The 15,626-nt window shown below is 33.0% G+C and overlaps 2 protein-coding genes across 2 annotated transcripts in view; both read left to right on the top strand.

Moving 5' to 3' along the window:
* The window catches only part of LOC139514647 (uncharacterized), a 369,289-nt gene that overhangs the window by 180,027 nt on the left and 173,636 nt on the right, over nt 1-15,626 (top strand). The window lies entirely within an intron of this gene.
* LOC139515488 (uncharacterized) lies at nt 3,899-12,395 on the top strand. The gene is made up of 8 exons (XM_071305063.1): nt 3,899-3,911; nt 4,380-4,541; nt 8,005-8,144; nt 9,206-9,458; nt 9,905-10,096; nt 10,919-11,041; nt 11,229-11,466; nt 11,857-12,395. The coding sequence occupies exons 1-8, from the start codon at nt 3,899-3,901 to the stop codon at nt 12,287-12,289; spliced, it is 1,554 nt and encodes a 517-aa protein (XP_071161164.1). The 3' UTR covers nt 12,290-12,395.

The raw sequence follows: 15,626 nt of genomic DNA, 5'->3' as shown, positions 1-15,626 counted from the left end.
CGATCCCTGAAATTTTCATCTCGGAACGGGAATCGAATCAGGAACCTTTGTGATAGTAGTCCGATTTAGAGTAATTTCTCTCAATTTGATTAATTGATATTATCCTAATAAATTTCAGTACAATTTTTTATTAGCTCAATTGGAATTATCTCCCTTACACTATTGACCTAATCAATTAATTTTTTTTTAGTTGCTTTAAAGTCCTAATATTTTCAATTATTTTTCACAGTTTTATATTAATATCTATATATATTTAGTTGCGATTGTATTAATAATTTAATTTGAATATAATAAGTAGTTATATAACAACATCAGGATAAATCGCCTCACCCAATATGAATTTTATTGACCCGTATTAGGACAATTGCACACTGTAACTTATAAAACAAGCTCATATTATTTGATTGATTAAGGCCATGTCTTCATGTATCAATTATTCAAGTCTTACAAGGACGAGAATTTAGTAATGTGTGGCGAACCCTGAGCAGGAATACTCACTTGCTGGTTCTCATATGTCACGCTACCCATGCACTTTATTCTGACTGGACATGAGAGTATTAGGTTTGACTTTAGCAAAATAGAGCAAAAATGTAATAGCAGATGTCACACCATCCTATTATGCAAAAAAAAAAACAATTTAAAAAATATTTTTTGTGCTCAAACTGCAGTGCATACATACATTTTTACAAGTATGCATAAGTGAATGGCATGACATGTATGGAAATTTATACTTTTGTTATAATGCTAATAAGTAGGGATTATTGTTTATCGATAAGTCATTTATAGTTCAGAAAAAAATTTCATACAGACCAAACAGCGAACAACATGTACAGATATCTGTCTTGTCTTTTAACTATTCTGTCTGTAAATAATTTTGCTTTTTCAATACCTACAGGTAAGAAACATCTATTTCTCTGTATTCACTTCCGTAACCTATTCAAAATAGAATAACAATTCAAGGAAAAATAGACAGGTGATGATAATATGTTTTTGGATAGCGATATATTCACAATTTTCGTTTGCGAGTGCTGCCTAGTAGCGGCATTAGTCTGTTCTTTTTCGAAATCTGCAAGGGTGCCTTAACCTTGCAATAACATTAATGGTACCAATTTTTCTGCACCAGATGCGCATTTCGACAATACATGTCTCTTCAGTGATGCCCGTGGCCAAAATATGTAAAATCCAAAGCTTATATAAATGATGAAGAGCTATAACCCAAAAGTTTCAAAAAGTATAGCCAAATCAGTGAAAGGAATCAGAGCTTTGCATGAGGGAGATACATTCCTTAATTTATAATAATTTTTAATATTTTGTAACAGCAAATTTAATAACACAAAAAATCCGTATTTTTATGCCAGTACCGGAGTACTGGCTACTGGGCTCGTGATACCCTCGGGAACTAACAGTCCACCAGTAGAGGCATCGACCCAGTGGTAGTAATAACATTAACTGTACCAATTTTTCTGATCCAGATGCGCATTTCGACAATACATGTCTCTTCAGTGATGCTCGTAGCCAAAATATGTAAAATCCAAAGCTTGTATATATAATCCAAAAGTTCCAAAAAGTATAGCCAAATCCGTGAAAGGAATCAGAGCTTTGCATTAGGGAGATACATTCCTTAATTTATAATAATTTTTAATATTTTGTAACATCAAATTTAATAACACAAAAAATCCGTATTTTCATGCCAGTACCGAAATACTGGCTACTGGGCTGGTGATACCTTCGGGGACTAACAGTCCACCAGCAGAGGCATCGACCCAGTGGTAGTAATAACATTAACTGTACCAATTTTTCTGCACCAGATGCGCATTTCGACAATACATGTCTCTTCAGAGATGCTCGTGGCCAAAATATGTGAAATCCAAAGCTTATATAAAAGATGAAGAGCTATAATCCAAAAGTTTAAAAAAAGTATAGCCAAATCTGTGAAAGGAATCAGAGCTTTGCATGAGGGAGATACATTCCTTAATTTATATATAGCTTTATAATATAGTTAATTGCTGCCTTAGTTTGCTATTAATTAATATTAAAATGTGCATTGTTATTAAGTGCAATATCAGTATTTAGTTCAAATGTAATCTTTGGTCAGTCCTAGTTCTATCTTATTCATTCAAATGACGTCATTTTTTTTTTTGATGATCTGTTTTACAAATTCAAATGACGTCATCATTTTTTTGTCATTTTTTACAATTTCAAATATGACGTCACTTGGCGTTGTGGTTTAAACATATTCGGATGTGTCTACATATTGTGTTGCAAATGTCTGGCTATGTAATGTATTTCAGTTGTTTCCTGTAATTAGTTAATATTTCAGTTCTATCATGTACAGCTTTTGTTTATTAATTTTATAAATTTACTGTTTGCAAAAGTATAAATTATTCTAAATGATAAGGATGTTCTGGTAACTAGCAGAAAACCCTGGCCGTTTTTGGCACAACTTTTTTAATCTTTTAGTCCTCGATGCTGTTCGACTTTGTGCTTGTTTCGGCTTTCAAACTTTTGTATCTGGGCATCACTAGTAAATCTTGTGTGTATAAAATGCACTTCTGGCGTATTAAAATTTTCAACTTGTTGCCTTTTGTTGGTTGTTGTTCGTGTGTTTCTTTGTCAATTGTATTCTGCAATTTATTTATATTGTAGTCCTGTAGTGTTGAGTTGTCATCTTAATGTTATATTTCACATGGCTATAAAAGGGGAGGTTTGGCATGCCATAAAACCAGGTTCAACCCGCCATTTTTTCTTTAAAAATATCCTGTACCAAGTCAGGAATATGGCCATTGTTATATTATAGTTCGTTTCTGTATGTGTTACATTTTAACGTTGCGTTGTTTGTTTTCTCTTATTTTTTAGTGTAAATTCACTTTGCGATAAGACGTGCCACGGTACTTGTCTATCCCAAATTCATGTATTTGGTTTTGATGTTATATTTGTTATTCTCGTGGGATGTTGTCTGTTGCTTGGTCCGTTTCTGTGTGTGCTACATTGTAGTGGTGTGTCGTTCTCCTCTTATATTTAATGCGTTTCCCTCAGTTTTAGTTTGTTACCCCGATTTTGTTTTTTGTCCATGGATTTATGAGTTTGAACATCGGTATACTACTGCCTTTATTTATAATAATTTTTGATATTTTGTAACAGCAAATTTAATAACACAAATAATCCGTATTTTCATGCCAGTACCGCAGTACTGGCTACTGGGCTGGTGATACCCTCGGGGACTAACAGCACCAGCAGAGGCAAGAGATATGGCTCTCTCTCAACACGGGTCTGCCATTTATCGTCTGTTTCCGACGGACTATCATCGTTTCCTCAAGACCATACTCGCAAATGGTGTCAAGAGAGAGCCGAAAATTCGATCTCTGAAATTTTCATCTCGGAACGGGAATCGAATCAGGAACCTTTGTGATAGTAGTCCGATTTAGAGTAATTTCTCTCAATTTGATTGATTGATATTATCCTAATAAATTTCAGTACAATTTTTTATTACGTCAATTGGAATTATCTCCCTTACACTATAGACCTAATCAATTTTTATTTTTTTTAATTGCTTTAAAGTCCTAATATATTTAATTATTTTTCACAGTTTAATATTGAATATCTAAATATATTTGGTTGACATTGTATTAATAATTTAATTTGAATATAATAAGTAGTTATATAACAACATCAGGATAAATCGCCTCACCCGATATGAATTTTATTGACCCGTATTAGGACAATTAAACACTAATAAAACAAGCTCATATCATTTAATTGATTAAGGCCGTGTCTTCACGTAGATATTATTTAAGTCTTACCAGGACGAGAATTTAGTAATGTGTGGCGAACCCTGAGCAGGAATACTCACTTGCTGGTTCTCATGTCACGCTATCCATGCACTTTATTCTGACTGGACATGGGAGTATTAGGTTTGAATTTAGCAAAATAGAGCAAAAATGTAATAGCAGATGTCACACAAACCTATTCTGCAAAAAAACCCATTTTAATAAATATTGATCTTTTTGATGTTCAAACTGCAGTGCATACATACATTTTTTACAGAGTTATCTTCTGTAGTGTTAGGTACCACCTTAAATTGTATGATTTTCAAGATTTTTGGACATTAGCATAGCTAGTGATGATTTTTTACACCATGCTGCTCATTCTGATGAAGGATACAATATTATCCGAAAGATTTATTGAGTTTTGTATTTTTTGTTTCATACTTTTATCATTGTTATACACTTTTAGACGTTTTTTTTTATTTTATTTACTGTGTACAGTACCTTTCTTCATAGCGATCCGGCAACCACGAAAGAATGTTTGTTGACTACTATATAGACGTTATATATAGAGAAATCTAGGCTCATACTGAATGTTTTACATATTTATTTTAGTGTCTTCTAATTGGTGGCAGTATCCATATCCATATGATATAGTCGCAATAGCGGCATCACAAGAAAAACTCCAAAAGGAGAATTTTATTGACAGCTACACAGAGAGCACAGAACAATCCTACGGTCACATACGACTTAGAAACTGCTTGGATCCAAAGATTGGTATTTTGTTTGTTAACACTTTCTGACGGAATGAATGTATGCTTCATTGACAACATTTACTCGTGTACTCTGTCTTTTCTTTCTTTCATATTGCATTATCTTACCTCCTATACATTTCTAGGGATAAGAAAAATCTAAAACGTTTCAACAACCGAAGATTGTTGACGAACGATTGAAATAAATGCAGAACAAATTAAAGCTATCAAGCTGTTATTGTTGGCATTTGTGTTTGTATAAACCAATGGAATCAGGTTCTTAATATTGAATGTTTGATCCTTCTGATAGGCGACAAGTTTAAATGCCATATGTTAATATAGTTGGTAAGTTAAATTCGTTACACAGTGTGCTTGTGACCAATTACTATATATACAGGGTCAGTTCATTTCATATGGTATTTATTGACCCCAATTATATCGTAGTAGGTCATTACCACATTATGTAATTAATGTTATTTCTATTATTTTCTGGGAATACCCTTATACCTTTTGATAAAAATAGAAAAGACTGACTAAACCTCCATAAAACAGTCCTTCAAAAGATCACACTGAAGCTGTGAACGTTCTAGTGTATTGTACTGTATTGGGAACTTTCGGAATTACTTTTAAGCCATTTTATAGTATAACATTTAAATTAATTTATGCTTAAATCAATGCATTTCACGAAAGATCAAAAGTTGTATTATAATTAAAAAAAAAGGAACGCGTTTTTTAGATAAATATTGTAGACGTTATCGTTAACAAGAAGCATTTCATATGTCAAACCCTTCAGATTTCAGAAGAAGTACAACTATTCATCAAAGATTGTTGTCTGTAGAAAATGTTCCCATTCAGTCATATACAACTTTAAATGTTAGCACCTTTTTTCCTAATGTAAACAAAATATGCCAGACATTACGTTATGAATGCCCCTTCTGCAGACTTTTAGCTCAAATAAACTGAAATTTCAACTGGAACGGAACCGACATTACAAAACAAATTATTCCAAGTACAATTTTCATGCAAAAAAATATTAATCTTAATAGTGACAGTCCTAGGTTCTTCATTTTGCCAAAAGAAGGTTAACTGACACAAACCCAGACTCGATCAGTAAGTCAACCTTTTTTTTATTATACATAAGATAATTATTCTTTTTAATCCCATTTGATTCTTTTTTTTTTAAACTGTATTTCAACAGTGATGGAACTATTCAATTTCTACTGGTATATGATAACTTAATATTTTATTTTGCAAGATCCTAGTATCTGACCCCCAAAAAATAAGTTCAAAGACATATAGTGCATTTCAAGAGAATATGCTTCCATCCCTTTATTTTATGTAATATGTAACGGATGACGAAACGGTACACTGTGTCATAGAATGAATACAATGAAATACTATTTAGTACATGTACATGGCAATATACAAGTCACAGTGAACACTAGGTTCATTTATAGTCTATCCCTTTGTTTTGGTCAAGTACTCGACTTACACCGACATCTTTATTTCTTCAGGAAAATTAGGGAAAAAAGTTAGATATGGTTGTTCCAAGCGCTGCCATAAATTCAGACGATTGGATGGATTATGTAACGATTATGAAAATCCAGCATCGGGAAGTCTTTATTATCGTTTTGGTGAGTGCTTAGTGCAGAATATCATCATGCTTATATTTTAACAACTTTGGTTTTCACCCTTTACAAACTTTTATATCTCCACTAAAATTGATGAATAATTGAAGACATTGTCGCATTGAAATTGACTGTCGGTTTGACGTTTTGCCCTCCGGTTTGCTCGTAATACAAATATATGCCTCCCACTTTTCTCAGGTATATAGCTCTACCTGTTAATGATATTACAGTTAGTGAACCATTTGATTGATTAAAATTTAAACTGCTAAACAGACAGCGAGTCATATTTCATGCACTTATCATGTATTGACAATCTTCCTATCTCCTGCTTAATAATATAGCGAGAAGCCGAGATTTATGTAAGCACGCAAGTTCCTCAAGAGTCAAGACCCTATATATTTGGAGCCCATATCCCTACCTGTTGACTTTGAAGCAGTTTCATTTCACGCACTTTTTCTATTGTTATATATTCATAATATTGCTTACTGGACATATAGCAACCATCAATTAACAATAAAAATCAGTTGTTTCGTCCTTCATGAAATAATTTAAAGTAAAGAGAGGAAGTCTTTTAAAAATAGAAATGTCAATCTCAGAATCTTTTTTCAACGGTTATGATTGGGAAATAGTTCTCTCACTAAATAATTTAGAATTTGGTAACTTTGTTGACCGCATATATCCAATCGAACTAGAGATAACAGATACAACAGATACAGTTAAGTCGGTCTCATATCTTGACTTAAATCTAGAAATTGACAATGAGGGTCGGTTGAAAACAAAACTGTACGACAAAAGAGATGTGTACTTTCCATTTTTAAGTCGCAACAGTCCAGCAGCACCTGCATAAGGCGTAAATATCTCCCAATTGATACGATATTCCCGTGCTTGTACTTCCTATCATGATTTTCTTTAAGAGAGTTGCTGCTTACAAAGAAGCTATTAATCCAAGAGTTCCAAATGGTGAAGTTGAAATCATCCCTTCTTAAATTTTACGGACGCCATCACGAGTTGGTAGACCGTTATCGAATAACCGTTTCATAGATGATATAGGATATGTTCCTTACGTCGTTACTACATTCCCTTTCATAAATGTGACCTACCGAGTTGGGCTATTTACCGGACTTGTTATAACATGAGCAACACGACGGGTGCCAAATGATGAGCAGGATCTGCTTACCCTTCCGGAGCACCTGAGATCACCCCCGGTTTTTGGTTGGGTTTGTGTTACTTATTCTTTAGTTTTATATGTTGTGTCGTGTGTGCTATTGTTTGTCTGTTTGCCTGGTATCTTTTGTCCCTCTTTTCTACTGTTTCAGAAATAACAAGTGAAACTGCGAGCTACTGCTCACTGATGATACCCCCGCCGCAAGTGGATAATATTAATTGTGTAAAAATATGCAAGTGTTCGGTAATCAGGAAGTTGTCGAGTGATGAATCTGAAAACGCATCACACGGTATAGCTGACTTATATTAACCCTTAAACCAAATTTTAGAAATCCTTGTATTGTAGTTCCTGAGAAAAATGTGACGAAAAATTTTCAACTTGGCTATCATGTGTAAAATCAAACAAGTGTTCGGTAAACAGGAAGTTGTTGAGTGATGAATCTGAAAACGCATCACACGGTATAGCTGACTTATATCAAGCCTGAAACCAAATTTCAGAAATCCTGGTAATGTAGTTCCTGAGAAAAATGTGACGAAAAATATTCATGGGACGGACGGACTGACGGACAGACTGACGGACTGACGGACTAATGGACTGACGGACTGACGGAAGGACAGACAGAGGTAAAACAGTTGACCCCCCTTTTTTTCAAAGCGGGGGTATAAAAACAGAAATCGTTTTATTTTTAATTCTAGGCAGAAATGTTCCCCTAAATGCCACAGTTAGAGATGAGAAGAATTTGTACAACCCTAATCCACGTGATATAAGTCGTACATTGATGAAGAGGGAGAAATTTATACCGGTTACAATTGTTAATATCCTTGTAGCCGGATGGGTACAGTTTATGACCCACGATTGGTTTGACAGTGGCAAAAACGATAGGTGCAGGTATACACTTTAAAACACATTTAGTTATCAAACTGATGAAAATGAAAGTATACCAAAAGAGAAGAAAACCCTACAAACTTACATCAATATCGTTAATACCAAGAAATGTGTGTAACTTTCAATGATTGAATTCAAACACATTATTTGATTTTTGTCCATATTTTTCCAACACTTACTGGAACTCTAGTCTGAGAACAAAGTTTAATGCCTTATTGTACTGTTAGCGTAACCTTTTTTGTTAATCAAATGAGAAATATTAATATCGTACACAACAGTACAAACCAGATTGAGGTGATGTAATCTTGTAATTACAATTCCCCCCCCCCCCTCCCCCACTTGCAACATATTCTTAAAAAAACCAGTTCATTCTGTGAAGATTGAACTTGTATATTACGGTTAAAAATAATGATATTGTGTTTTGCATAGTGGAATATTTACTATTACCCAGTAAAAAAATCCAAAATTTAAATTTAAATTTAGGGGCCTTACTTTTGATCAGTAAACGTCAATTTTGCAAAATAAAACTCTCTTGTAATTTATTGTCCTTGACAAAATGTTAGAATTAAAAAGTGGTATTTAAGTATTATCAGGAAATCAAAAAAATATCACTGTTAAAAATAACCTGTATAGATCATGACAATACCTTTATAGATTATGACAATGTGTTAAAACAAAAAGATTCAGCAAAGTCGTCCTGAAGTTAAGGCAAGAAAAAACAATTGCTTAAGACAATTATTAGGGAAAACTTGTGTAAAGTAACTGCCAAAGATGTCAAAATCAATCTTGACTTTTGATTTTATGAATCATGACATTTGTTTTGAAATCGTAAAAGATTTAGGGTCGTATTACTTAAATTATTATCCGACAAAGAAAAATAAATCCATTGTTTAAGATATCTTTATGACATTTCTTTTGCTTGATAAATGCCTAAGGCGTATTAATCAAACTTGACTTACAATTTAGAAATCATGACATTATGTGGCATCGTATATTCGTAGACATTTATAGGTTCCTATTCGAGATGACGATCCGGATTTCTGTAAAACAATGGACATACCTATGACCAGACGAGATAGCTGCAGAAATTCTAAAGATTACGATACCTACCAAAATACTGTAACACACTGGTGGGATGCATCACAGCTATATGGAATAAACAAACAAATAAATCGTCGAATCCGCACAAGAAAAGACGGCAAATTAAAACTAACTTCTAAAGACCGTCTACCGATTGATCCATCGACTGGATTGCCTATTACGGGTAGGTAACTTTTTAATCTAGAAGTTCCTGATCAATCACAGGTATACATTACGTCATGGTCCAAACTGGACGTATAAGGTCCCTATTTTTTTCTACAATTCAGTGATTTCAACTTAGATATAATAATGCTAAAAGCTATTTTTGTAGGGAAATTAATGCAAATGTCAAGAAAGAGATAATAAACATGCACATTTTGAACCTTAATTACCAAACTTGTATTTTAATCATCATCTACAACAAAATTTTAGTATTAAATAACGAACTTTATAACATTGTAAGCATGATCTTAATTTTAGGAAATTCCTTAAACTGGTGGGTAGGACTAGGTATATTTCACGTAATTTGGACACGAGAACATAATTACGTATGCGATATGCTTAAAGAACGAAATCCAACTTGGAATGATAAAATGTTGTATAACACGGCAAGACTCATTATTGCTGCAGTAATTGGTAAAATTCATACACTAGAATGGACAACTGCTATCCTGCACAATGATGTTGCTAAGTTAGGATTAAAGTCTAACTGGTACGGAATAACTCCTATTGAGATCGCAAGGGGCAATGCATCCTTAGCAGCATGGTTAATCAAACGATTTCCACAGTTGTCTAGTGGCTTACCGGGGTCTATAGCTATAGGTAAGCACACGTTTTAATCGTGTATACTAACACTTTTGTATAAATCTATATGTGAAAAATAACCAGTATATATCATTTAAACTACCCACAATAATAATTAAAAACAACAAAACAACAAAATATTATATAAAAAAATGCAGGCTCATATCATTTTCTAGGGTTTTTGTCGTTCAGGATAAGGACATGGATAGTAAACTGCACTTTGATATAATAAACATATAAATCTAAGTGCAAACGATGATTATGTTATACAAATAGACAGGAAATGCGAAAAAGAATTTCTAAGTTCAACACATCTATTTGTAACTGTCGCAAGTATGGATATGTCAAACCCAGTTAAAAGTATAATGCTAACTTGACAACAGTTGTGTGGATATACGGGAGAGTTATGCATGCATACAGACTTTAAACTGTTGCTATTTAGTTGAGAAATTTCCACCATTGTCATTAGAGGCAATGATAGTTTAGATTATTTTTCTCTCTAATTTAGAGTTAAACTTGTTTATTGGGTATCAGCTGCCATACATGACGACCATAAATCATTCACATCATATCTTTAATGAAAACATATTTTTATTCGATCTGGAATATAACATGACCACAGTAAGCACTCTTGAATGGTTTAGACCATTTTTAAGTTTTCTTTTTATTTATTAATATTTTGGAAGATAAAAAAAAACTCGTGTAAAAGCCAACCTGCCAGAGAATATGCTTCAATTGATTAGATTGACATAGAAACAGTATGATTTATATATGCTATTTGAAGCCCTCATACATATATAAGTTTCACATATGTTACAAAACTTATTACATCTGTTTTAGGAAACCCGAAAAACATTAGGGGAGTACCATATTCGCTTACACAAGATTTCATTGCTGCATACCGATTGCATCCACTTTTGCCAGATGAATTTGAAGTCAGAAGTCACCAAACAGATGAATTAGGTAAGAACTGATTCTTTAAGAGTAATACTTTACAATAACAATTATGAATGCATATTTTAAATCAATTCAATATCACCAAGACAAGAAGTTAGACAATGCAAAGATAAAATAAAACACGTTTGTGAATGAGGAGTTCTTATTTTTTTATACACACTTCATTTAATAATTCATACAAAAAATATTCCAGTTAACCGATACAACATGAAAGATACAGTATTTGAGAAGGCGGAGTCAGTTTTTGTGGAAAACTCAATGGAGGACTTACTCTATACGTTTGGCAATGATTATCCTGGTGCAATGACTCTCCACAACTATCCAAATTTCTTGAGAAATCTTGATCTACCCACTACAAGTCCTCATGGAAAAGGAATAGTAGACATGGCTACAATCGATATATTACGTGACAGGGAAAGAGGAATCCCGAGGTGTGTATGCTTAACAGTTTGCAAATATAGACATGCCCGCTGGTCGTTTTCAATGGATTTTTTTTAAATGTTAGAATTAAGTCTCTTAATAAAGTGAACGCCTGTCCCGTTGTCCTTTCATACAGAACTGAAAGGATTTGACATATGCATAGTAAAACTTGCTTTTATTTTTCTTAAGTACTCAAGTGTAATCGGTTGTCATAGCTATTATAAAGATAACATTTTATTATAAATTCAAAATAAGCTATGCCTAGCAAAAACAATATTTTGAAATGCATGTACCTTGAACTTTAACACGATCAAAAACATACTCAAAACATATGCATGGTTCGATGTGCTACAGTAACTTGTAAAAATGTTTAATGTCTGCCATTTTTATCTTTATTTTAGATACAATGCATTCAGGCGGTTGTTCCATTTGACGCCGATCACCAAGTTTGAAGATCTCACCACAAATCCCACTCATGCCGAAGAACTTCGTCATATGTATAATAATGACGTAGAGAAGATTGATTTTTTAATTGGATCACTTGCCGAATCACCGCTTCCGGAAGGTTTTGGGTTTAGCGACACTTTCTTTAGAATTTTTACTATTATGGCTCGAAGAAGAATGGAAGCGGACAGATTTTTTACAGACGACTATACTTCTGAATATTATACGCAATGGGGTCTTGACTACATAGATGCTACATACATGAAAGATATATTACTCCGCCACTATCCTTCGCTTGCTTCACAATTGCAACCAAATGTTACGAACGTCTTTATTCCTTGGAAAAGTCAAACATCTCTTGACAAAAATTTTCCTTATCCTTTATATTAACATAAAATATCTGTTTGGATGAAGTCCGTTCAATATACTACTCAATTTTGATAAGGATAAGGAAAGCATTTCCTGAAATTTTGGTAACAATGAAAGATATATGTTGCTGATCATACATACTTTACTGCTTTGATAGAACATTTATAATGATAAGAGTTTCTTAATTTTCAGAAAGTTTCACAGTTGACAAAACCGTTAATCCGCCTGTGGCCTTCTTCATTTACATACTGATCAAAAGTATCTTCTTTATTCTAATATTCAGTCATTAAAGGTTTATTTTCCTTCTAAGAACAAATAAACCATCATAAAAAAAATATAATTACTTCTTATTCATCACAGTACTTTCCCCTATACAACACTGGTAGATTTGGAATATAGTGTATTAATTCGTTGTTTTCAGTCAAAGATTGTACCGTCAACCGATCCAAATATCGTTAACCTGGATCCATATACTGTTAAAATAGTAAGAAGTTATGATCTAGAGTTCATTCTCTTAACTGATTTTCATTGTACCTCTACGTACCTTTTATTTTTCTCCTCTTTCAAATTTAAAGAAGAGGGTTTAGATAACAACGGATGTTGATTTAACCCCGCCACATTTTCATGGACCTGTCCAAAGTCGTCAATACATATCAAAGGTACCAGATTTATGATTTAATACGTCAGACGCGCGTTTCGTCTTCATAAGACTCATCAGTCACACTCAGCAACTCGTCATTGGTTGTCTTTTGTTGAATTTGAAAGAATCTGTTTTCAACTCAGAATTTGGTGTGGAGGGGAAACTTTTCACGACTGTTTTAGACGTGAGCCGATATAAAGCTTTACATTGAATAAACAAGTGTTTTTTTAATACCATATGTTGAACTCTAGATATATAAATATAGAAATGTTGTATTATTGCCAATGCGCTAACTATCCACTACAGACCAACTTAACGATAATGTAAACAACTAAAATGCAACGGATTTTTACCGTATATAGTAAGCTATAAAATATGTCTTATTATTGCTATATAAGTAATATTCACTAAAAGTTTTTTATCACAATTATTGATGAAGGTAAAAACAGAAAAGGGCTTCGGACGCATAAATGTATGAACTGGGACTTAAAAGGGGAAAAGCTTCAGTTTACATCTAAACCTCTTCTGGTTTAACATACTTTATAGACTTTACAAATGAACGTTTCGGTTGACCTAGTGGCTATTTTCTTTTCATTTTATAATGATTTGTGTTATCATTTTTTTTATTTTTTAGACATGGCGTTGTCAGTTTATTTTCAGCTATGAGTTTGACTGTCCCTCTTGTATCTTTCAACATTCTTTTATAGATCTATATCAGAGTGCCTATTCAAAAGTCAGTGAATCACTACTCATTTGACTTATAATATAACTTTCTTAAATTATCCGTTAATAGATTCAGAAATTATCAATATCCAACTCTCTCAGACAAACATGAATTAAGGTGTATTTGGGTAATCTTTTAGGTTAAGGTGTCATTCTGACTTGTTCCGTTGATTGATTGCGTTTGGTTTTATCACTTAATATGGACTTATCCTTTTATAAATTTGCCTTGGGTATTTTTATATTACTGTTTTAGTCATACAGCATTCCACGTTTAGGACAAACCAAGTATTTGAAATATTATTTCAAGTTGGTCTGTTATTTTTGTCACGTCATTAAGGTCATAAATTTCGGAAATTGAAGGTTTTTTGTCTTGCAGATACTTAGTTCGTTTTACTAAAGATGTCTCTTTGAACTTTTAAAATCAATGAATATATAAAATCTTTTATGATTTGTATTACTTTCATCCAAACAAAAGTATTGGTACAGATTTTAAAACATTTTTTTTTTCATTGAAAGATATGTATGCACTAGAAGATTGATATTTCCTCTATTTGACTATCTAAAGTCAGGAGTCGGGATAACCGGTGATTGCTGTGTGTCACATTTATTTTGTAAATTGGTATGTCATAAATCGTCTGAATTGTCTCACATTTTGTCATGTAGGCTACTTTTATATCTAACTACACGATATTGGTTATGCTCATCGCTATAGGCCGCATACCGTGCCCTATTGGTGTTTATTTTCACTTTATTTAAAGTCCTGTTGATAGTTGTCTCATTTGGTAGTCCCTGTCATTCACTCCATGGAAGGATACTAGTACTCAGAAATTTTACCAGTAAAAAAACAAAAGTTAACAATTTTAAAGCAGTAGTCGTCCAGTTAGTCATATACTTTGTAAGAAAAGTTCCATGGCTTATTATAATATTTAAAAAAGAAGATATGGTACGATTGCCAACGAGCCAACTCTCCAAAAGAGACCAAATGATGCTAATTAACATCTATATGTCAACATATTGCCTTTAACAATGAGCAAACCTATACCACATAGTCAGCTATAAAAGGCCCCGAAATGACAAATGCAAAACAATTCAAACGAGAAAACTAACCGCCTAATTTATGAATAAAAAATGAACGAAAAACAAATATATAAGCCATCAACAAATGACAACATCTGAAATGCAGGCTCCTGACTTGGAACAGGCACATACATACAGATTGTGGCGAGGTTAAACATGTAAGCGGGATCCCAACCCTTCTCTCAACTTGGGATAGTGGTGTCACAGTACAACATAAGAAACGAAATATTAAAATCAGTTAAAAAAGAATTAACTCATCAGATGGATACAAATAGAAATACATATTACAAAATCACAGAGTGGACGTGGCCGTGTATATCCCAACAACAAAAAAACACAAAGTACTGTAAGTATTGTAATAAAGGCGCGGGAATCACTATGTGATCCATGTAAACTCATCGAATCTTTTTAACAAACTTATTAGTAAAGGCTATCTTATTAATGGTGTAATAAGATCTTTGAATATTGTCAACATTGGCACAAATATCGACTTGGTCGTCAACGAATTAAAACGTAACTTAATGTGTATTCTGTTCGAATGTTTTTGGGATGTATAATTACACATCTACGTTCATTATTCTAAATAGAGATTCCTATATCTATATATAACATAACAATATTAATTATATGGTAAAAACCTACCTATCCTACTGCCTGTCGATACCTTTTTTTTTTGGCATTGCACAAGTTATGTCTTCTTTGACTGTTCATGTCATTTAAACGCTAAATCCTAGTCTCTGATGCGTGATTGTTTTTATTTTAAATTGTTTTTGGCTTTTACATCAGTAACTGTGAGTACTCTCAAATCTCACAGTCGAGTTATTTGACCTCTTGACACACTTTTTGATACATTGTTGTTCAATGATTACTTATTCTGTGTTGTATCTCAAAATTTATTCTTTCAGTGAATGTTTACTT

Source organism: Mytilus edulis, chromosome 3 (genome assembly GCF_963676685.1).
Source record: "Mytilus edulis chromosome 3, xbMytEdul2.2, whole genome shotgun sequence".
Classification (NCBI taxonomy): Eukaryota; Metazoa; Mollusca; class Bivalvia; order Mytilida; family Mytilidae; genus Mytilus; species Mytilus edulis.
Note: the sequence above shows the minus strand (reverse complement) of the source record. Positions and strands in the feature narration are given on the sequence as shown.

Bases quoted from the DNA above. Each gene is read 5' to 3' on its own strand.
- LOC139515488 (XM_071305063.1), top strand. The intron at 9,459-9,904 runs GTAGGTAACTTT...TTATTGCTGCAG, and splicing joins GACTGGATTGCCTATTACGG to TAATTGGTAAAATTCATACA. The intron at 10,097-10,918 runs GTAAGCACACGT...CATCTGTTTTAG, and splicing joins ACCGGGGTCTATAGCTATAG to GAAACCCGAAAAACATTAGG.